Raw genomic sequence first — 23,312 nt, 5'->3', positions numbered from 1 at the left:
TTCATGTATGGGGAGGGATATCCTTATTAAGAACGACCCCGCTGTGTGTGTTTGAGGGAAATCTGACAAGTCAACGCTACACTAACATATTAGATAATTTTCTCCTTCCAAGTGCACATGTGTTTTATGGAAATGACTGGATTTTGCAGCAAGATAATGATCCTAAACACACCGCAAAACATGCCAAGCAGTGGTTTCAGGAGACAAATGTGACTGCATTACCATTTCCTGCATATAGTCCTGACTTAAATCCCATTGAGAACATTTGGGGGATGATGAAGGAATGTGTGAATCAAAAGGGGTTGACAAAAATTGAAGACATGAAGAAAGAAGTGGTCCGATACTGGGACAGCATAACTCACGAGACACTAACCTCTCTGATAGGAAGTATGCCTACCCGTCTTAGACTGTGCCGTGAAGCTCAAGGAGACTTGATAAAATATTAAATTGTTACCTACACAACATGAAAAGGTCAGTTCACTTTCACAATACATTCAATTTTATCTGATTTGTTCTCGTTTAATAATATGAAATGGTTTAGCTATTCTCAATAATTTTGAACCATACTGTAAGTCACTGTGTTACATAAAACGTGTCGTGATTAATGTGTGTTCCAAAAAGACCAACTGAGGCTTGACATGTCACCGTGACATAAGACACGATCACATGAGGCTTGACATGTCGTTGTGACATAAGGAGAGACCAACTGAGACCTAGCAGGACACTCCGATGTGACAGTGGTGTATGACACGACCAACCAGGACCCCGTTTCACAAAATTCTCGTAAGCCTAAGGTCTCGTAACTTTTCTCGTAGCATTTCCACCTCCTATGTTACAGTATGCCAGGTACAAATGCTACGAGAAAAGTTACGATACCTTAGGCTTACGAGAGTTTTGTGAAACGGGGCCCAGGCCTTTACAGTCACAATACTAGGATACTGACAGCTAGGATTTAACTGGTTAAAGTACTGAGACAGGACAAACTGAGACTTGATAGATCACAATGTCATACGATATGAACAAATGAGCCATCACCTGTCACTAGTAAAAGTTTACTGACGTGGACTCTTGAACAATCCTCAGGTCATGAAACAAGTTTGAAAGAACAGACATATATATCAGCACTAGAAAAGAACGATTTATTCTCGTTCGTGTCAATGGAGTGATTTCTCACGCTTTTACATTTAAAGGTTTGAATTTCTTAAAATCGAATATGCACAGCTGGTCTTCCACACATCTAAAATAGATCAAACACACAGTATTTCTCTTTGTCATATTCGTATTCATTTGAACAATAAGGCTTACGAAGCAAATACACTTAAATCATTAATCGAAACGTATATATGAGTCATATCGCATATCAGATATGGCAGGTTTACATGATAGTGATTCTGTTATGATAGCGTTCCTTTCAAAAACGCTCAACAAAAATGGGACTCGAGAAGGTGAAAATTCTAAAATGAATGAGACAGAATGATTCCTATGTATGCGAAAGCATAGGTTTGTTTATACGAAAAGCACGTGTTCATGGTTTACGAAAAGCACGTGTTCATGGTTTACGAAAAAGGATCGACCTTTGCAGTATGAATGAGGAAAACAATATACCATTGCAAAATTTTAAGTTATTTCACATTTTAGAAACCAAACATCAAACACTGCTATTTCATTATTTCAGAAAAAAATAAGTTTGTACAAATATGGCTTGAAGAACTGTAGGTTCAACAATCTTCTCAATGTATAATTTTTAAAACAAATGTTCGCATAAAGTGTACGATTACATCCACCAACGCCAGTACTTGCACATGAATTTGTCAACGTTGCCTAACATTATGTTCTCTAAAAACCTTTGTAATTGCCAAATATCAGTGACATTTTACATCACTAAATACATGTCCCTTACAGGCTTTCATCTTCTTCTCATTATTATTATTAAAAACATAAAACCGATATTGTAAATAAAATATTCAAATACCAAATTCGTTCCATGATAACTAACAGGTGTTACGCAGTTTGCCATTACCGACTTGGTCGTTCATTGTGACAATTCGAATCAAAAGACATAACACTAAAAAGAGAGATTGTGAAATGAATAATCATGTTCAGCGTACAATATGTACGAATGCACACACATAAAAATATATTGATATTACTACAACATCGTCATGACAATAATGTACATCAACTTTAACATTGTAGTATTATGAATTTCTCACACATGTAAGAAATGACTCTTTGGCTGTACCCAAAACATGAAATGAGAAGACAATGAGGTTACTAGGAGACGTTGCTTTTTGTTAGAATGTGTTAAAGGGAAACAACATTCAAAATTGAAAGTAGGGATGCTGTTTTTTCTTCTCGGATTTGTAAAGTAACCATTCAGATGTTTCCACTATTCTGTAGATCTGTTTTTTAAACACAGAGATGTAGAAGTGTCTCTTTTCAAAGTTTATTTCTTACGAACTAACTCTTCACATACAGCTGGAAATAATGCATACATACACATTCTGTAGTTACGACATACTCACACACGACATTAACTGTTTTAAGTAAACAACTTTCGCCAATTCTATCGCGTATCAAAACACTTTCCTGGTTTTTCATCATTTTGATTAAATGTAGTAAAATGTTCAGAAACGCATTACTGGAATATGATATTCCTGGTAAAATACAATTTTCAGAAGTTTTATTCCGATCAGTACATCAAAGTGTTCTGACTGATATTTTTCGATATTCCTCGTATTGTGATTAAAAAAGAATGATCATAAATGCTTACAATCGTTTAAGAAAACGGAATAAGATCTTTTACTGAAGGAAAAATAGTCAAATGCCATAAACAGAACCATTCAGATAAATCGAGTGACGATTGACTAAGCAAAGATCTAGTTTATATCCAGTTTTGAGTTTTGTAAATAATATACGACACCCCGTGTTTCTGACAGAACGAGCGTTACAAGGCATCACTTCCGCTTCGTGTATCTCCGATTTTATGACATCGGTGCCAGCTTCTGAAAATACGTCTTGATACAGTAAAACGTTTTCAGTGTAATTTCTGGTTGAATGAACTTGACCTTCAAAGCCAGCCTTGACGTACTGATTACAAATATAGTAAAGATGATTTTACAATAAGTCACCGTTGCATTCTGCTAATGTTGTAACCAAAATGACAGGCTTTGGTTCAGTTATGAAGACTTATTCTTAACTGAATAGCTTCTGGAAAATGATAATGTGCACCTGAAATTACTCGAAATACTCACAGTCAAACTCTGTTATGCTAAGGCTACACAAACCAGATCGTGCATATACAAAGCCAAATTGCAAGAAAACCTTCTCAATGATTAGGACATATGTGCAGTGTTTTTAGATTCCGAGGTCACCTGAACCATTGCCGTCATACAGTTATATTCCAGGCCCTAGATTTTCGAAGCTCTCTTAGTGCTAAGAAAGTCGTAAGTGCCATGCATTAACATTAACTTACGACTATCTTAGCACGAGGAGAGCTTTGAAAACCTAGGTCCTGAAGCAAAACGCAGCTGAGAAATGAGATAGGGAGTTATCACTTGTATGAGACTCGTGGTTGAGAAAGTAATATTACCAAGCCGCTGAAACAATAGAAGGCTGACTGCATAATTGATAATACAAATTCTCTCGTATTACTGATAGAGAATAATGCCCTGAAACAGATGTTGATATAGCAAACATTATAGGTCATTATAAACTGATGCTTATACATTCTCAATCCTCGCGATGTTCACCGACGACTATAAAAAATGTTCTGATTTCCAACCAATTTCGGTAATGGGTATGCATTGATGAAACGTGGTAGATATAAAATAACCTCTTTAAAACGCCACGATTGTGATTATGGGTTGGCTAGCTTCAGAACCAACCCTTTTGTAAACAGTGTCCGTTCTTTCGGTGACGACCTTCTTGACCGGATCCTGACATGAGCAAAAACACGTACGTTTCTATAGTCATCACACTATGTCCTGTTTGAGTGAGGCGGAGTAATACTTAAGAAAAAAATTAAAACTAAAATTTGGTCATGTAGCGACAATTATGAAAACACCAGTGGTGTGAAATGGGTGATTGAAACAGTTGAATGTAAAGACGATGAACGCGATTCTCTAGAGACGTGAGACGGGTATATATATTCCATGAACATATAACTTACTGAGATACAGAGCATCATTGGAAGACAATGTTGGATTCATCAGCAAGAGAGAATATAATACCGTTGGCACCAGGTATTTCGTGAAATCAGCGTTAATACAACTCTATGAATACTCCATGAACGTTTGTGAACATGGCATTGGTTTTTGAAAAGAATACTAAAGAAATCATTTTAAACTGATGTTAGAATTTTCGGGTGCCATCTACCGTAATTTTTTAGCGTACTTCCAATATACTAAATCATCTTAACGTAACATTTCATCACAGTATATAAACGACAGCTGTTTTCAAAATACATTTCGTTTATTTCAACATCAAAGCTCCATACAAAAACATCTCAGCTGTGAGACAGGTGTGAGTACTCAAGATCGAGGCGACATTTCCGCTAAGATATTCCCAGCAGTTACGCGGAGCCGTATCCCGCTGTGTTGGTTAGGTCAAAATCAATGGCAGTGGCGACAATGACTGGCTCCATGCATTGGAAGCAGATATCATGCTATCGCTCGGATTTCACTTTACCTCTATGCGATCTAAACAATTCTACAATATGTAAACATACACAGACATGTTCTCGTGCATAGTGGAGATATGGTTCCATAAGATCTGGGTCCGTTATAAACTGCAGATGCGAATATTAACATAGCGTCTGAGATCGGAGGGAATGTGACGAGTTTTCACTTATACATCTTTTCAAACATTCACTGCTGATGATATTGAAATTGAGAAATACGTTTAAATCAACTAACAGAAATTAACATTTTGAAAAGTGGCTTGAGACATTGACCCACATACATCATACTAAACATTAAACACCGGCCATTAATATGAACAGGTGACTATCATTTCCCTTTGATTGTATTTTCAACAACAACAACAAAAAAAAAAAAACCAAAAAAAAAACCAATAGACTAAATGAGTCGAAGAGATGCTCCGACGTCGTTGAAATAAAATTTGGTTACAACAAAAAACATCACCCCTTGGACTGTAAAGCTATATTACCGGGATTCCTATCTGTCATGGGTAGAGCAAGTTGTACGAAAAGAATCATTTGACAGTGGTTACGCGAAACACTTCGATGTATGTTTGAAAACTAAATACTTTCAAACTCTTCAAAGCGTTTCAGAATTGTGTGCCATGTCTCCACAAAAACTAAGACTGAGATTTTCGATATGTTTCCTCAGACACACAACGACCCATCGTTTAGGGTAGTTTTCAGGAAATATACGTCTGCTCGTTGAAGAACTTGGAGTGGACTGTGACGCCGTTTGGGGGACAGTCATCAGTGGCGATACTTGTGCCACTCGGGGACGACACCGACAGCTCCCCTGTCCGATTGAGGGGGTCCTTCATTTCAGAGAAGTCGGAATCGCGAGGGAGACTTTCAGCCGGACCCCAGTCGGCCGACGGCTTCTTGGTTTGGATGAAGCGCTGAAATAAAAATCAGCATTGTCAGAGATGTTGAGCCAGTGAGTCGATGAATGAGTTGTGATTTGAATAGTAATCAATTAAAATCAGATTGATTAGTTTGGGAGGAAAGAAAGAAAAGAGGCAGGTTTTCGATTTGGGTGCACTAGGGAGAATTCGAATATGACACCGGTCTCGAGACGAAAAAATGGACGAATGGGAGTCTGACTCAAAAGAGAAACAATCAACTGCCGCATCTAAGACAACCAAATGCCTCGAGTAAAGCAGCATATCGTAAAATGCTTCCAGCAGTTTTTATATTACGATGCAAAACCCGGAAAGTGGCTATAACTTAATGTCCATGTAGACAATGCCTCGTTAGTTTTCAGCTTTGGAAGGTTTTTGGAAGCTTTAGACTAATTATCTGAGTAAGGCGTTTCGCCCATGTGTCCAATACCTTGATGAATGGTCCTGAAGCCTTGAGGAACTTGTAGACAACGAAGATAGGGATCGGAACAACAGACATCATGCCAATCAGCCAACCAATCGCAATGGCACCATTTGGGTACACGTATTTACCATACGTCGGCGCCTGGTAGCTGACGAAAGCCGAGATGAGCGTGATCTGTGTGGAGGAAATATAAAATTAGCAAGCTCCCGATAACCAGAAAAATGTTTATTATGGAATTATTTTCATAAATGTGGATGAATGGGACAAAAGTTGTGTTGAACGTAGTATTTTAGGGAAGGTCACGTGACAGGAAGTCGTCTGCTTACAAAGAGAAGGACCGGAGTAACGAATTTCCAGCAGATAGAGAAGAACCGTGGGGGCCGTCTTCCGATCATCATGCTGATGTCATCCCCGAGGCGATCAGTTCCTATGAAAGTAACACATTCTTGATTAAATATGACACCAAGCGAGAGTACGTCGGAGAGGTTTGCAATGCTTTCCTCAAAAGCTAATCAAAATCTGTAAATGGGTTCATCGGAAAATGTCAAGCGAGATAAGTTGTAAAACTGGGGCTGACGTTGTAAGAGTTTGATCAACTGAATGTCAGCTTAGGGCTCAACGAATTCTTTGTCTGTCTCTGTAATTAAGTTTGCCACCGAAAATAGGTACTCTGAAATAATATGGTTTCTGTTGTTTCTTGTTCCCACCGTCCCGCTGTTGTCTTTCACTTTCCAAACACTTACCATATATCCAGGCGAACACAATGCACTCGACGAAACCGATGAGGGGAAGACCAAACGACGTGGAGTACCAGTCCATCAGTTGGAAGTAGTAGATACCAGCCTGCATACAATGAAAGATGGGGTGAGTGAGGAAGAGACAGAGTCTGTGACTGATTTACTCAGTTGGTTTTACTCCGGCTGTAGCGATATTCCAGCAATATCACAACGAGAGACACCTGAAATGGGCTTCAAACATTGTACCCATGTTAGGAATCAAACCCGGGTCATCGGCGTGACGAGTGAATGCCCTAACCACTGGGCTATCCCATCGCCTCGCCCCTGCTTGTAATTGAGTGAGTGAGTGAGTGATTGGTCTTCAATGCTGCAGTGAAGAGTGTTTTAGTTTCGTGAAGTTTTTATATACAGGCGCATAATAAATACTCATCATCATCATCATTGACAGAAGCATCACCAACGAAACAATCAACAAAGTAATTCCTGTTTTGCATGATCGTAAACGTTTCATGATTGGTAATTTAAATTAACAACTGAGATTAACAACAGTGGCTGTATCCTCAAAGGGTGTTAAAATACTGTCGCATTATTGTCCTCCTGAGAGGTTTCCCAAATAATTAAAATAAACTTAAACCTAATACTATTCTACCGTAGTATATAATGTTTTTTTCACTTATGATTAAAGTGTTTAAAATTGCCAATATCCCAAGGGATGGTTAAATCTAGCAAAGATCCATGCGGGAAGCAAATGTACTCTAAAAAGCCATGGTCCCTGGTTGTGGTGAGTCTTCAGTTGTTGGCAGTCTGTAGCCTGTTTGTATACTCTACTGTTTCTTTACATATTAGCTTTTACCTTTCAATCTCTGATATTCTAGTTGATTTGACTGTTCTTCATGGACATGTTTTTGTCATTCAATTTTATGAACCTATCATTTGTTTACGTCACAATATGGCTGACATATTGCCGATGTGACATAAAATCTTAACTCACCCACTCACTCGCTCGCTCACTCACTTGGTCTTAGGCAACGGCCCTCGGGGCAAATTATCTGATATCTGTAGATATTCCAGGTTCTTGATAAGATACTGGGGGATTAGTATTAATGAGATACTAGCAGAGATAATATGGATCATTATTTTGAAAATGCATGCGTAAGGCTTGCAGTACACCTTTTCGTAAAGACATTGCTTCAGCGTTCATCTCCTCTGTCCTTACAAACGTTTGCGCAGTCTGTTGTCTGTGGCATAGTTGCGTAAGTCTGCAGATTACTAATATCATTCGTCTGATTACTGCAAAATGCGCCCAAACAGGAACAGCCATAAATCCAGTTGCCCCAGCACATCATGTGCATCTTGAATAAAACTCCTGTGCTCCGGGGACCAATCGCCTTAACCGGAAATGCTCGAGTGGTTACGAATCCATCACGTTAAGGCGATAGGCTGAGAGTGTGACAACACACGCTTGAGTCTCAATGTTTAATTTGGCATCAGCTGAGTAATCGGCTCAAGCTGGTCGCAGCAATTGCTTTAGGGAAGAACACAATCTTATGATCGATAGCGATTTGACTTGAAACCTTTTGTTTCCAGCACGTTCCCAGAGAATCACTGGTAGCACCAGAAACGGGTCAGGTTGAGCTGGTAATCTTTGGTCGTTCGACAGATAAAGCTGTTTGCACGACAGACACGGGCGAGGTCTAATGTCAAAGGACGTGTCCCTTCTTTTACTGACACAAGGGTAGACAACTCGGTATAACAAATTTCTACGCCTCAGATCATTATGTCACATGGAGCCAATCGATGATTAGACATCCAAGGGCATCCTGTTACAGACTGCAACAGAAGCACCTTTTGCCCGGCTGTAATCTTCAGGAGATCTTCGGTGTTTTTTCTGCTAATCTCGCCTTCTATCGGTTACGTCTCTGTAAAAGACTTTCATAATCGCTGACAAGTAATCAGAGACAAGTATTTGACGTACCCTTTTGTTTCATTCAATTTCACATTATGAATAGAGAACGCTTTGTACTTATTTCTCAAAGCGCTATCGGGAATTGTAGCCGCCATTTTGAAACGAGCGAGAAACCGCGAGAACTGCTTTCTGATTACCTGATATGGTCTCTTTTGACGGTCACAATAAGCGAGAGTTTCTTCTCACTTGTAATGGCCATATGATTTTAACGACAGAAGATATTTTGTCGTTGGAAACTCGTCTTTAGAATCCAATTTTCGCATATTAATGCTACCTTTTTGTTGCGACAAGTCGTTTTGAGCTACTCTTGCATTCAGCACTGATAGTAACATGTCAAGGTCATTCAAGGTCTTACCGATGTGGTCAAGGGCAGACCAAGGACGAAGAACGCGAAACAGATAGCACCAGTCACCAGCGTTCTCCTCTTTGCAAGAGTCTCCGGGAAGCTCTCCAACACGGTACCGCATATGATCTCCGTCATTCCGAACTGAAAGAAAATTATAGTGTGAAAATTGACAAATTCCTGGTGTAGTTGTCACTATTTGTACAGTATTTCTATGTTAACGCCGCTCACAGCAATATTCCAGTTATGAAATCCAGCAGGCAGAAACTAATCGAGACATTCCAATGATCAACAGCATGAGCATCGATCTACGGAAAAGAAAATGATGACGCGTCAGCCACGTCAGCGAGCCTGACCACCCGATCACGTTGGTAACTACTTACGAAATGAATGAGTTGGTGACCACCAGTCAATACCCGGATCTTCCTGGACGTTATGTGTGCAGAACGTGATTTGGTACTGTACATTAGGAACTTGTCGACTGAATGTTGGTTGAGATATGCTGTGTAGTTCAAACACACACTACACTTTGTTACCTTAATTGATTTGATGGCTAAAGGGCCGATCTTATCTACAGCTGATGGCTATAAATTGTAAAACATATTTGCATTCAATATTTCCCATGACTAAGAGACAGATTTTGTTTCTGACAGTACCTACGGTTTGAATGGTAGAATAAACTACGATATCTACAGAGAAAGGGAGGAGGGAGGGAGGGAGAGAGAATTAGAGGGAGGGAATTAGGGGCAAGAAGTGAGAGAGAGCGAGATAAAGAGGGAGAGAGAGAGAAATGAGAGAGAGGGAGTGGGTGAGTGGAGATAAAGTTATGTGTGTGTGGATGTTCTGTGTAAGGAAATGTTTCTATCTGTCGGATTACACTCTATCTGCCGGGTTACAAGACCTTATCATTTGGAAAGATAAATTGCGTTACTTGATGTGCTACATTAAAATACAATAGTAATTCAATGAAAGAAGATTTCCGTAGATTCCGATCGACCCCTTTATTCCACAATGTTTCTGCTTTGCGACAAAACAGACCCGTCAACTTCTCCACATCATACACTGTCGGTCTTGTATGAGTGACCCACCACTGATCAATAAGCTGACAATCGCACTATACATTGTCCGGAGATTTATCGTGGTGAGTAATCACCTCGTCATGTCCAGCATGATGAGCTGTAACTGACTAAAACACTGAGTGTCCTAATACGGTCAATACTTTTGTCGTTTAATACAATACATGAGTGGACTGCCTGACGACTCTCCTTAGCAGCATCGCAACGACAGTCACTACGGTGATATCACCTAGGGGTTCCTAGAAAAGCACAACCCACGCTTTACAAGTATCATGGATGTCGCACTAGACGCACCCCTGCCATACTTCGAGAATAGGTGTAGACTTCAGAATAGTTCCATAAATAAACGCTTCTATAAGTGTTGATAAATACAAGTCTATAACCAAAATGTCAATCTTTAGGTCATGAAGTATGTTCGTGCGCGGATCCAGGAATTTTGAAAGGAGGGATTCAGGAGGTTGGGGTGGGGATGGGGGTCGGGGTGGGGTTCGAACCCCCTGAACTTCCCCTATGGATCCGCCAATTTTCGACATTGGACGCAGATTAGGAAGAATACAAGTCGCTAAAGCTGAGGTTTGCTTAGGTTGTTTGTTGTTTACCGCTGCACTCACCAATATGTCACCTATTTGGTGGTGGTCCGAGTCTGGACCAGACAAACCATTGATCAACAGCATGGGCATCGATCTACACAGCTGTGATACGATGACATGTGTCAATCACGTCAGCGAGTCTGACCACCCGATACTGTTATTCCCTTTTACTACAAGCAGGAGTGCTGAAGAGCATTTCTCTCGGATCCGCACGGATCAGAGCTCAGAAGGGGTTAGTGAGGGATGGGGCAACATACATTAAATGACGTTTATATCGTATTGGCAGATGACGAAGTAAATAGTTTTCAGTCTCAGCCTCTAGCATTATATTGTAGCCAAACTGATTACGTATATCAAACTACCGTCATAAAGAACTAACATTTGCTGTCCTTTTGAGTCAATAAAACCATTTATGTCTCAATGAATATGACTTCACGTAACAATTCAGTTCAATTTGTGATCTGAAACGTCTGTTTATTTCGACAGTGTCGTTACAAATTCGTTGCATTTCGTCAATCCCACAATCTTATATATGTTACCATTATCAGAATCAAAGATGGTGACGAATCTTAATTCAAGGAATGCTTCTGCACAAAGAACAACGGGTGATACTCTTTCCCTTGCACATGTCAGCAATATAGCCTGTCTCGAAACCACTTAACCACATTTTTTTCTCTACGGCCTGACCCGCCCCACAATACTAAAGCCCGAAATGAAACAAGTCTAAATTGCCTCAGGTTCTGAATTTCCCGTCTCATCGGAGGTCTTTTCCTTTTAAATTTTATTATCAAAATTATAATTGTATTAATATTCAGAGAGTACGTGTTAGTCCACCAGCAATGCAGAAGCAGATAAATCGTCAGCTAATCACATAAAGGGGCGGTGGGGTAGTCTAGTGGTTAAAGCGTTCGTTCGTCACGCCGAATCGGGTTCGATTCCCCACATGGGTACAATGTGTGAAACCCATTTTCTGGTGTCCCCTGCCGTGATATTGCTGGAATATTGCTAAAAAGCGGCGTAAAACTAAACTCACTCACTCTCTCACTAATCACATAATGACTATGATTACACAATGTCATTTAGAAAGTGGTCAAATGTAATGTATGTCTTATTTAGGATTACCCTTTTCTTAGTAAAATACCAGTTCTAGTACTTGTTTTACTTGAGTCCCATAAGGGATTCGACTCAATACCATCAGAGTCAGGCACCTAATCGCCAACACACCTGTTTTATTCATGTACTAATATCAATCGTATAGACTATTTGTTTAAACTTTGCGTTTACAATCAGCCACCTGTATTGAATACGAATATCATAGTCGGCGTGTTGGTACACAATGCTGTTCTGATACAAGATACTGACAAAATGTTGAGAACTGCACACTTTTGAAATTCATTTCATACACTTGCTTGCACGTCTTCTGTAAATCTTTTGAAATAACAGTAGCACTAAGGTGAAACAATCCCCCGCCGCAAATTATCAAATCAAACTTCAAAAGTAATGAAAGTGAAGGTCGTAGTTTAAGATAAAGTTAAATATGAACAAAAACATGACCAGTCACAGACAAATATCTTCATGACTCACACTGGCCTTGACATCAATGGCATCGTGCGCAAAATTTGTAATAAAGAAATTGCTTATGGAAAAATATTCTTGAAAGTCTACGAAGAACATCCAATGAAACATATTTGAGATATCTTGCTGGCAATTTTAACATGCAGCTTAATATGCTGAAATATTCAGTGTTCCTGACACCTTGAAAAGGATGTGAAGGTCACCAAAATCAACTGGGCCCTGTGCCTTTACTAGATATGAAGGAAATCCAGTGAACGGCTCTTGAGAAACATTAAAGACCCCTTGTGACCTTGAAATGAAGGTCAAGGTTACCAAACCTGGACCTTTCTTATACTGTGATGAACCTAGAACCTTAGTCAACGGTCCTTGAAATATTGAAATTTGTACGTGCGTACGGACAAATGGAGCCTATTACTATATTCCACGCTTCGCGTTTAGTGTGTTTCTGATCAATATGCGATAATATTCAAAGTTTTAATTCCAGCTTCATCTGCTCTTTCGTAACTGTATGGTAATGACAACTGGATGATATAACCGTGACCGACGCCAGCATTCAGCGCTTTTCATTGCGTATTGAAAATTAAGGAGAGTGTATGGAGATTTATTAGTCATCGTTTAATGCGTTTTAGATTTTCCATAATATGTTCAGTTTGATTGCATATAGTTATTATCAGCGCGATGCAGATGTTTCATGCAGGCTGGGTTGTTACGCTGAACACAGGGGCTTGTATCGCTTAGAAACGGCGTTCGAAGGATGTATAGGCGTATAGACCCTACCCTAGCACTATGTCAAATCAAAGGGATGTAACGAGGAAACCATCCCCTCCTCGATCAAAGTTACATGTCACCGCGTAAAATATTTTTTAAGGCCCAGTTGAAGCCAACGGATCGAAGGCCAGATGATTTCCCTACAAAATGAGCTATAAATGGTCACAATCAGATCATTATTTCAAACGTTATACGCCACGAATCATCGAAAACAGCTACCTCCGCAATTTCACGCTCAAATCATGGATCACTAAATACGGCGAAAACTCACCTTTTAAATTCGTTTATTAATTCCAGTCACGTTGATAGCACCGGCGCTGGCCTGTATTCGATCGGTTGCCGCATTCCGCGGGTCGGAAAACTTATTGTAATAACTACATGTCATTTTCTCGACAGTAAGCAAGCATTTTCACCAAATTCGGTCGCAATCCTACTCAATTGTCGGCCATAAGTGACCTTGACATTCAAGTGATCTGAGCAGATCCGCACAAACAGACTCGGGCCATCCGATTGGTTGGAAATAAAATATACAGTGGGAATGGCCAATCGGATGACCCGAGTCTGTTTGCTTCTTAAGGAAACTCTTGTTTGGATGACAACTATACGTTTGGAAGACTTGGCGTAAGTCTGTCCAGATTCCAGCAGTCGAACTATGTCTGGGTGACTCTCCCACATGCATTTCCGCAATAACGTGCAGGATATCCGGGATCCGTTGGCGAGAAGAACATATGCTTATCAAACACTGGCTGCAGGCTCATGGGTAAATACACGTGGGCATTGCTTGCCAGCAGTTTTTTTAATTGTATAATGTTTAGCTCCACTTGCAATATTTGAGCAAGGGACCCTTACGCCGTTTCAAGCAAACATCCGAAAACTTCAATTTTGTTAAATTGTTTCTACCATTACTGAAAAAAACATTATTTAAGACTATAGCTGAGACGTGCTAGAAATGTTTCGGAAGTTGGTACATGTTCGGAATGTTAATTTTAACTTCGTATTACCATGCTGTCAACGTCTCTATTAATCGGATATCTACTCTTCCGAAACATCCAGAATATGAGCGCGAAATACTGGCAGGTAGGTTTCCCCACTTCACCATGTACCACACATGTTGAAACTAATGGGAGTGTGTATTTTGAAAGCGACAATGTTCTAGCAGCCATATGTTATGATGTCATTACAGTGAGCTACAGTACCGATACGATTGGTACTTTGAAAGGTCACCGGTAACTAGATATGTCCTATCATTGTTCATAAAATCATTCACGTGTGCAAATAATCAAGAAGATGTCAATGTTCGGTTTCCTGTATAGATAATGTGTGGACAGAAACGATGGAAAAAGTGGACAGATCATGTACTCATTATGTTTGCATCCAAATTACTTCGTTTGTTGACATTTTTTATCGTCTCAAGCAAAGTGAGCACAAATTATATTTCTAGATTCATTACAGTTTTAGTGTGGAAAAAAGTCGCATTTCTTTAGGATTGTGACGTCATGTCGCCGGTGTGGTGTGACGTTATTGTAGTGCAGTGCTATATATGGAACACAAAACATCGATATTATGCTTCCGGCTCTTGAGTTCTCTGTTCCGTTTATATTTAACTGTATCGACAGGAAACTGATACTTCATGTTCAGAGACCACTTCGTTTAATCGCTGATCCGTATTTCAATCCAACAACCCACTCAAACCGCAGAACCCGTGCAGATCACCCCACTAGTCGTAAGATGCGACTAACGGGATCGGGTGGTCAGGCTCGCTGGATTGGTTGACTCATGTCATATGTAAGTTGTGCAGATCGATGCTCCTGCTGTTGATCACTGGGTTGTATCTAGACCACCGGATTATAACTGGGACATTGCTAAGTGGCGCGTTGAATACAAAACAAAAAGGAATTCAAGTTCCGCTTCTCTCAAGGTCATCAACAACAGACGTATTTTGTCAGGACTCGGTATGTTTCGCATTATCACCGTCATGTCTCCAAATATACCCGTTCTCCCATTTTTCTCAATATTTTCGCCCTGTATAAACGAAACCGGTTTCCAAGAGCAGTCTTTCTTTGGGTAACTAAGTTAGACCTTGACGACGTTTGGATAATGAATTGTGTTATCACAATAACATTATGGGGATATGATGGGACGCTCATGGCTAGAAAGTCATTATATAATGATAAAACTGCAAGGGTCAAAAGGTCATCACAGACGGGTACCAAGTGAGGGAGGATAAACGAGAGAGAAGCGAGAGATTGAGAGAGCAGAGTGTCAGTAATTGAGTTTAGTTTTACGCCGTACTCAGCAATATTCCAGCTATATGGCGGCGGTCTGTAAATAATAGAGTCTGGACCAGACAATCCAGTGATCAACAGTAGGGCGTCGATCTGCGCAATTTGGAACCGATGACATGTGTCAACCAAGTCAACGAGTCTGACCACCCCATCCCGTTATTCGGGACAAAACGGTCCCCCTCTAAGTCAAGCATGGGTTACTGAAGGCCTATTCTACCCCTCATCTTCACGGGTACTTTAGGATAAAGACATCTTGCACTTTCTGGAAAATGTCAACCTCGGTCACAATGACCTCGCCAACCTGACCCGAATGAAAGCTCGGTACACGTTAAAAGGGACAAAGGGCAATGAACAAAGAACTTTGTAAAGTGTCGTTATATGTCTCCCGACTTAAACAATCTCCTGCGGTTTTTGCAGTGCATGCCAGATGAAACACGTGTGCTATATTTGAATCAACGTGGGTGTTTGTGGAAACACAACGGGGAATATATCATGCGTGTTCGTTGGGCGTGGTGGGGAGATGGGAAAGGGGTGTGGAATGCATGCGTGTTCTTGTGTACGTGGAGGAAAGTTGGGATATTAGAGTGGTCGAATTTGTGCAGGGGAAGACGGTGAGGGAAAGAAGAGACATTGGTGGGAAATCAAGACCTCTGTAGAGAAAACGATATCATTTACGAGTTGAGATAACACAACGGCTGTCGACCAGAGATGAAACAATAGGAACAGTCCATATTCACATAATGACTGTCATGACCAACAATAACGAACATACGTGAAGAAGAATTTCTGTGAAACTGATGTAATGTGACAATAACGGAGATAAATTAAGCTTGCGTCAGTGCAATCTGATACTGAAAACATGTTAACAAACATGTTGTGCTCTAAATTCAGAACATGTACACAAAGCAAACTTCAGATTTGTGTCGTCGATTTAAACCCATGCGTCATTAATGAATGTGTCCCTTGCTTCTGGATTTCAACACTGCTTTACCTGGTTCAGATCAATCAAGTTCCTTAAATCCGTTTTTTTACAGTTTCGAACCTCTCATAATATCACAGGGTAGAAAATTTAGCATACCCAAAAGTGGAAGACTTTGTCCATTTTGTGTCCACCCAAATGAATTAACAGAATACCATGTCGGTCTATTGTGTCCATTTTATAATGACCTGAGAAGAAATTTACTGCCGGGTTATTATAAAAGAAATCCATCGGAGCGTAAATGCAAGCTTTTATTAACCACCAACAATACTTTCGCAATGAATTATCTTGCAAGTTTAGCCTTTTTGCTCTTACACCGAGGAGCAAGGAAGTGCCCATTACATGACCTACCACCTCTATATTTATATGTATATTGTACCAGATATAACTTGTTGCATTCAAACATTACATGTGCTTGTGGCGCAACATATTCAATTGTCAGTCTACGCTTTGCAAAATCAGTCTGTGGCCACATATATTGAAATAATAAACTACGACTCACTTAACATCAAGCTCAAAATACATTTGTATTTATTACCTTCAGATAGATCGGTGTATCTTATTTGTACAAAGCATTAAATTCAATAAGAACAATACCTGTGTGTCCAGACCAACCGTCAACAGCATCAGGAAGAACAGGATGTTCCAGAGTTGAGGAAGAGGCAATGTTGTGAGTGCCTCAGGATAAGCAATGAACCCAAGTCCTGGCCCTGAAATACAACCTTCAGAGTTAGAATACTTTCAAAACAGCACACGTGCTTTATACATTTTCTTCGAAGAATGTAACGTTTCTATAACAAAGTACTAAATACTGTTCCAAATGCGATGGCTCTTTGTTTGCAACATGAGTAAAGCATATTTCACCTTCAACTTACCTGTAATCATATTAATATTGTTTCCTGGAATAGTTTTAAGTTCGTTAGTCGAACAATGTAAAGCGAACAGTTATCAAAATTAATACTGGAACACGCTTAAGAACACTGCTTGAGGCTGCGTTTTGGTGATTAATAATTATGTTTAGTTTGAGAATGGGAAACGGAAATAAGGCTAGGGGATCGTTTCGCACAAAGCTGTCAAGATATACAACAAATATAAACTTATTAGTCGCTAATATGTAATACGTCAGTGCATCGCAGTTCTAGTAGACTGATAGTGATTAAAATGGTTATGATGCCAAGTACAAAATATCAGTGAAATATGTACATAAAACATATGGCTGTAAATAGACTTGATTGCATAGTTTAAGCAATATAGTAAAATACATCCATATCCAGTAAAATGTCGTTTTGCATGAGATACAGACAGATCTAGATCTATGAACAAATATTAGGCAAATATGACATGATTATTTCTTGGGATAGGAAAAAAAATAACAAAAAATGTAATATATAATTATAAGATATTTCAGTTAAATAAAGAACGGAAAGATTGAAATAATACCCTTTGAAATGTTTATGTTAAGAGGCATAGCATGAGGATATATTGTGAAAAGATTTATTCCGTCTGAACAGCATGATGTACCCATTCAATCACCCCTTCCGTCTTAGTAACATGCAGATTTGCATTCGCTGTATAAAACAATCTAGTATTTCTGTGCATGCATAAAAAACTGTCCGTAATTCGGGACTTGGCTCTGTTTCCTGCCCCATGAGTGCTTGGAGTGACGAACAAAGTGTCCACAAGAAACAACGGCCATCCCCAAAAAGGTGTTGAGTTATCACCCGTCCACATTAACAGTAACCTCCCCTTCCTATTCATTGGTTTTTAAATGCAAGCATAATTTTGAGTGTTGGAGTCAACCTGATTTAACAACTTCTGATACGGGGACTCCAGCTTTTTGTGCCATAAATCCAAGCACTGAAAATATGGCAAAGCCTCCATATAAACTGGTCCCTTCCCCAAGGAAAGTGATAAGCACTGCATCTCTGAAAACACAAGAAAAGAGCGTTGAGCACATAAGGCACGTCCTTAAAGGACCGTGCTGGGAATTGGTGTAATGCATTAATATCGCCGTGTCAAATTTCTACGTAGTTGGATGGCAATCCGAAGAGCGAAGGTAAGTTTCGTCGTCAACATAGCTTATATCTTCTTTCTTCTTAAACTAAAATCATAATTCTTTCATTAAAAATATTATATGCGTTGATAGCGTCCAATATTTACATTGCTTGACAAACGAAAAATCTGATTTTCAATTCTTAAAAGATGATAGTTGAATTCCTTGTCAACCTGCATCTTCGCTCATGGATGTTTGCCAGGAAAACATGACAAAACTTCTGTCAACCACGCTTTGTGTCTGTTCAAAAACTGTCTCTTGAAAACTGTTTTCTTGGAAAATACCAAATACTGGGACATGATTCCAATATATGGATTATACAAGACTATATTATTTCATGTAATTTTGATGATAACCCCTCCTGTCCCCTCTTAAAGTGTTTAGACAAGTATTCTCCAAGGTTATAGCCTCCAAGAGACATATGCTTCTCTTAACGCAGAGTCATTTCAAATTGCTTCACAGCCTGGTTGCCCAACGATGTTCCCTCAAACCTGCTCGAGTTGCCTGTCTCTCAAGACCAATTGGCCTCTTGTCATCCCTTCTGAAAACAAAGGTTAACAGCCGGAACATCTTTGGGGAAACAGGAGTTGATCGCGTTGACTAATTTTCCATTTTGTTATATATTTTCGGCGATTCTAGACATGAGTTGTGCTTTCCTAACAACAAGGAGAAAAGAACTCTTTGGGAGATCAATGCTGAACATCCTTGGTCCCGTGTCTCTGGAATGGTTCTTCTTGGAGTGATTTGTAACCCACTGAAATCCATGAACTGGGAGTAATCCAACAACAAGCCAGAAAAGATTCAAATGAAGCGAATGCAAAACAAACTGGGCCATCTGGTTTATTTAACTGACTGTTGAATGATTGACCATCTTTAATGAACATGTCCATCCATGACATGTAACCACACAAATGGACCACCTACAATTACTCAAAGGTTTTGCCGAACAAAAAGGATCCGTGTTACTGTGCAAAGGAATCCTCATCGTTGATCATCAAATGAGTCCATAATAAACAACTAGAATCAGAATCACCTAAGTAATGAACCGATCAGTGCATCCAACATTTTAAAGACTATTGGATGAGTAAGAACAAAGACATAATCTAACTAACAGTTAACGAACCCAATTAGATTGTTTGCCACGCAACTAACGACCATTTAATCACATTAAGCAATTCTTTTTCTTGACTGGATGTGGCAAGACATATTCCCAAGTTTGGATATATGCAAAAGAACATTATTACACAGCATCCGAACGTCTCAGAATATCCACAACCAACCATTATGCCACGCACGACACCTACAAGAGGGAAAAAGGCACAAACCATTTGGAGATTTCGCGCTTGATTTCGCTTAGGAATCAAAAGCCGTTATATGTAGGCCAATTACAACGTGATTTAAACATCTTGAGCGTTTATGGATATATACTTGCGAATTTGAATATGTCGATGTATTTGAAAAGCTCTCCGAATGTGAAGATGTAAAATAAACATGTGAACACACAGAATAGTATCTTTAATATGATACCTATCGGACTGTAACTGAAATATTGTTTCTAAATACATTGCTATTTATCTTCAAATGCATACCTATAAGTTAAATAATATTTCATGATGCTTCCTTTGAAAACATGTCTACATTGTGTTGTAGGGAGCGAACTTGATATTGGTAGAAATTGTTTCTTAAAGAATCATTTGAAGATGTTGGCAGGATATGTTTGTCATAGAATGAAAGCATCATTTGAAGATATTTCGAAGCATATCTTAAGAGTAAATTTGATTTCAAATGTTAACTAAATTGTATTTTTTAGGATATTTCCTATTGTCTGAATGAGTTATGTCAGCCAGATAGTCTTAAAATATGCTTCCTTCACAACCATTTAGAAACAACACTCCACAAAAAACATTATGAATTTGAATACTTAAAATGCATTTAAACAAAATGTAAACTTGGAAGGATAACTGAACTGCTAGATAGCATTAAAGGATATTTGATTGACATTAGAGAGTATGCAAATTAACCGTATCCATCATTGATTCAAGCCATCAGAATATGTCGTTTGCAATATGATCCGTTATTTGTTTCATAAACAAAGCAACCCAGTTGTGATATTGTCAGTGTTGGTAGATGCACATAGGACATAGCTTGTTTAAAGTGACTTTTGTTTCTTTTCGTGCCCAATTTGTAGACAGAAAATGTCCTCGGTAGAAACCTTGCGAATGAACAGGGCTTTCATTTCGACCACTGGCTACGTCCGAGTACACGTGCACCGGGAAGGGATGGGGAAAGACTTTCAGTGGAAGATTTTGTTTCACCACTGAATACATTTTGATGCGATATAATTTATTATTATATCTTGTTAGATGTTTTGGCGTCTGGTATTCCTTTGATCGTGATCACAATCATAAAAGATGACGCACTCCAGGGTTGATAAAGCGGGCATATTATGCAGATTAAGTGCCAGAGAAAAAAAAATATAATTCAAATGTTTCGTTGTTTTGTACTTTAAGCGAATGCAGGATTTCATCAGTGTTATTGTCGTAAAGTATGGTTTCACTTAATATGACATGCTGCTGGAGATAAAGCCTGAAAGAAATGTCTATAAATTATACACTAACACACAGAGAGGAAGCTGTGTGACGTGTGTGACGTCAGAGTGGCGTCATATTACGTCACACAGCACTGTCGATATACTGACCTGAGACAGTTGTTGGTGAACTTATTGTGGCTTGCCATGACGATAAGTAAGCCCCATGCCGGTCCGAGTGAGTAAAAGACCTGTGAGCCAGCTTCTATCCATACCTGAAAATCAACAACCCTCTCTTAACTCCGACTGAATCGTATTAACTATCTAAATCAATGTCCCCTTTATACCAGCAATTATTCGGTATATTAGACAGAACATGTAAGGTGATGTATGAGAAGAAACTATTGCTTCTGAAAAACAAACATTCGATTATTTAAGATTGATTGAGTTTAGTTTTGCACTGATTTTAGCAACATTCCATGAATATCACGGCGGGGTACACAAAGAAATGGGCATCTGACACCATACCAACGTGCAGCACGTTTTCGGCGTGACGAGCTAACGCTTTAACAACTGGGCTACCTCATCATTTTTGTAAAATTTGAGTTTTCAGTAATCAGTAGAATACGTTCACAACATACACACGTATAACAAACTGACAGACACAACAAATTGATTTCTACACCATCAAGTTCTTGTAGGAATACTATCTTTTCATTCTTTCAGTGGGAAAATTAGTTGTTTGTCCGGGTTTGATTCTGCTCATGGGTACAATGTGTACAAACCTATTACTGGTGTCCGCCGCCCTGATATTGCCGAATATTGTAAAACGCGATGTAAAACCAACTCACGGTGAACGTAGGAAGTATAAGGTACCCATGCAAGAATATGCCATTAACACAGTGTTGAGGTACACGATTACAATATCTGATAAATTATATCTAATAAATAAATAGCCTTCTTTGCATCCCAGATATCTTGCATCTCATGTGACAGCTACGTCGCATATTGTTCATGATTGGCTGATTCAGTGTTCTGGAGATTTGGGTCTTTCACTGTATAGTTAATACTATATTCCATGCAACTGCTTGTGATTATCATCAAAGCTATAACCAGTACGATAACTTGCGGGAAACGTTGTAGGCCTATAAATACAGCAGATTTATGTACCCAGAATCTGTGTCCAGGACATCATAGTCTGCAGAAAGGCTTTTGAGAAAAACATCTTTCGCAAAGAATATTCAGCTGGACGTCAATCTGAAGACTGAAATTTGGGCTGTTGGCTGGTAAAGATCGACGTGTACATGAACTTTCATAGGATCACAGATGTAAATGGTGCTAATCCATACTTTGTGGTCATGCGTCTTTGTTGGACTGAAAACGCTGGCAGCTACATTTTAAACCGTTTGAAACATGCTGACCCAGCCTGTACAAAAACGCAATGCATCAATCTAGTTTCGGTTTTTAATAGTGTTTCACGATTTGAGATGACATCTGATTGCTTTCGTTATGTTATTATTCCAGTGTCACCAATATGTCATCATTTCAGGTAAAAAAGGTCTTGGTTTTCCGGACCGATGCTATGACCTCATTTAAACATTGGTACGGAGATCCATCTTAGAAATGGCCTTCGGTAACCCATGCTTGTCGGAAGAGACGTCTGAAGGGGTCTGGTTGACATACTCGTTGACTGGATTGACACATGTCATCGTATCCTAATTGCACAGATGGATGATCACGCTGGTGATCGCTGGATTGTCTGGTCCAGGATGATCATGCTGGTGATCACTGGATTGTCTGGTCCAGGATGATCACGCTGGTGATCACTGGATTGTCTGGTCCAGGATGATCACGCTGGTGATCGCTGGATTGTCTGGTCCAGGATGATCACGCTGGTGATCACTGGATTGTCTGGTCCAGGATGATCACGCTGGTGATCACTGGATTGTCTGGCACTGGATTGTCTGGTCCAGGATGATCACGCTGGTGATCACTGGATTGTCTGGTCCAGGATGATCACGCTGGTGATCGCTGGATTGTCTGGTCCAGGATGATCACGCTGGTGATCACTGGATTGTCTGGTCCAGGATGATCACGCTGGTGATCGCTGGATTGTCTGGTCCAGGATGATCATGCTGGTGATCACTGGATTGTCTGGTCCAGACACGATTATTAAACGGCGTGCGGCGTTAAACAACCAACCAAGCATTGCTTTATTGAATACACTGGGGCGGTGGTACTTAAAAACATTCAATCAATCAGTCAATCAGACTGTCAGGATCTTCAGGCTTCCTTCCCTGAGAGCCATGTGGAAACCAGGGATAAAAACTGCACTGTTATGAATACAATCATGTAATCACGTTTAACGGTGGCATGTTGAATTATATA

General features: G+C 39.6%; 1 protein-coding gene across 1 annotated transcript in view; it reads right to left on the bottom strand.

Moving 5' to 3' along the window:
- Window positions 1-1,116: 1,116 nt before the first annotated feature.
- The window catches only part of LOC137257614 (sodium- and chloride-dependent glycine transporter 1-like), a 74,820-nt gene continuing 52,624 nt past the window's right edge, over window positions 1,117-23,312 (bottom strand). The window contains exons 6-13 of the mRNA XM_067794934.1: window positions 21,096-21,199; window positions 18,145-18,269; window positions 16,942-17,054; window positions 9,084-9,215; window positions 6,769-6,868; window positions 6,352-6,452; window positions 6,032-6,199; window positions 1,117-5,598 (exon numbers count right to left, since the gene is read on the bottom strand). Coding sequence (XP_067651035.1) covers window positions 5,383-5,598; window positions 6,032-6,199; window positions 6,352-6,452; window positions 6,769-6,868; window positions 9,084-9,215; window positions 16,942-17,054; window positions 18,145-18,269; window positions 21,096-21,199 — 1,059 coding nt within the window. The 3' untranslated portion in view covers window positions 1,117-5,382. The remainder of the gene's footprint in view (window positions 5,599-6,031; window positions 6,200-6,351; window positions 6,453-6,768; window positions 6,869-9,083; window positions 9,216-16,941; window positions 17,055-18,144; window positions 18,270-21,095; window positions 21,200-23,312) is intronic.

This window comes from Haliotis asinina, chromosome 12, assembly GCF_037392515.1.
Source record: "Haliotis asinina isolate JCU_RB_2024 chromosome 12, JCU_Hal_asi_v2, whole genome shotgun sequence".
Lineage (NCBI taxonomy): Eukaryota > Metazoa > Mollusca > Gastropoda > Lepetellida > Haliotidae > Haliotis > Haliotis asinina.
This window is presented reverse-complemented; position numbering and strand designations above follow the sequence as displayed.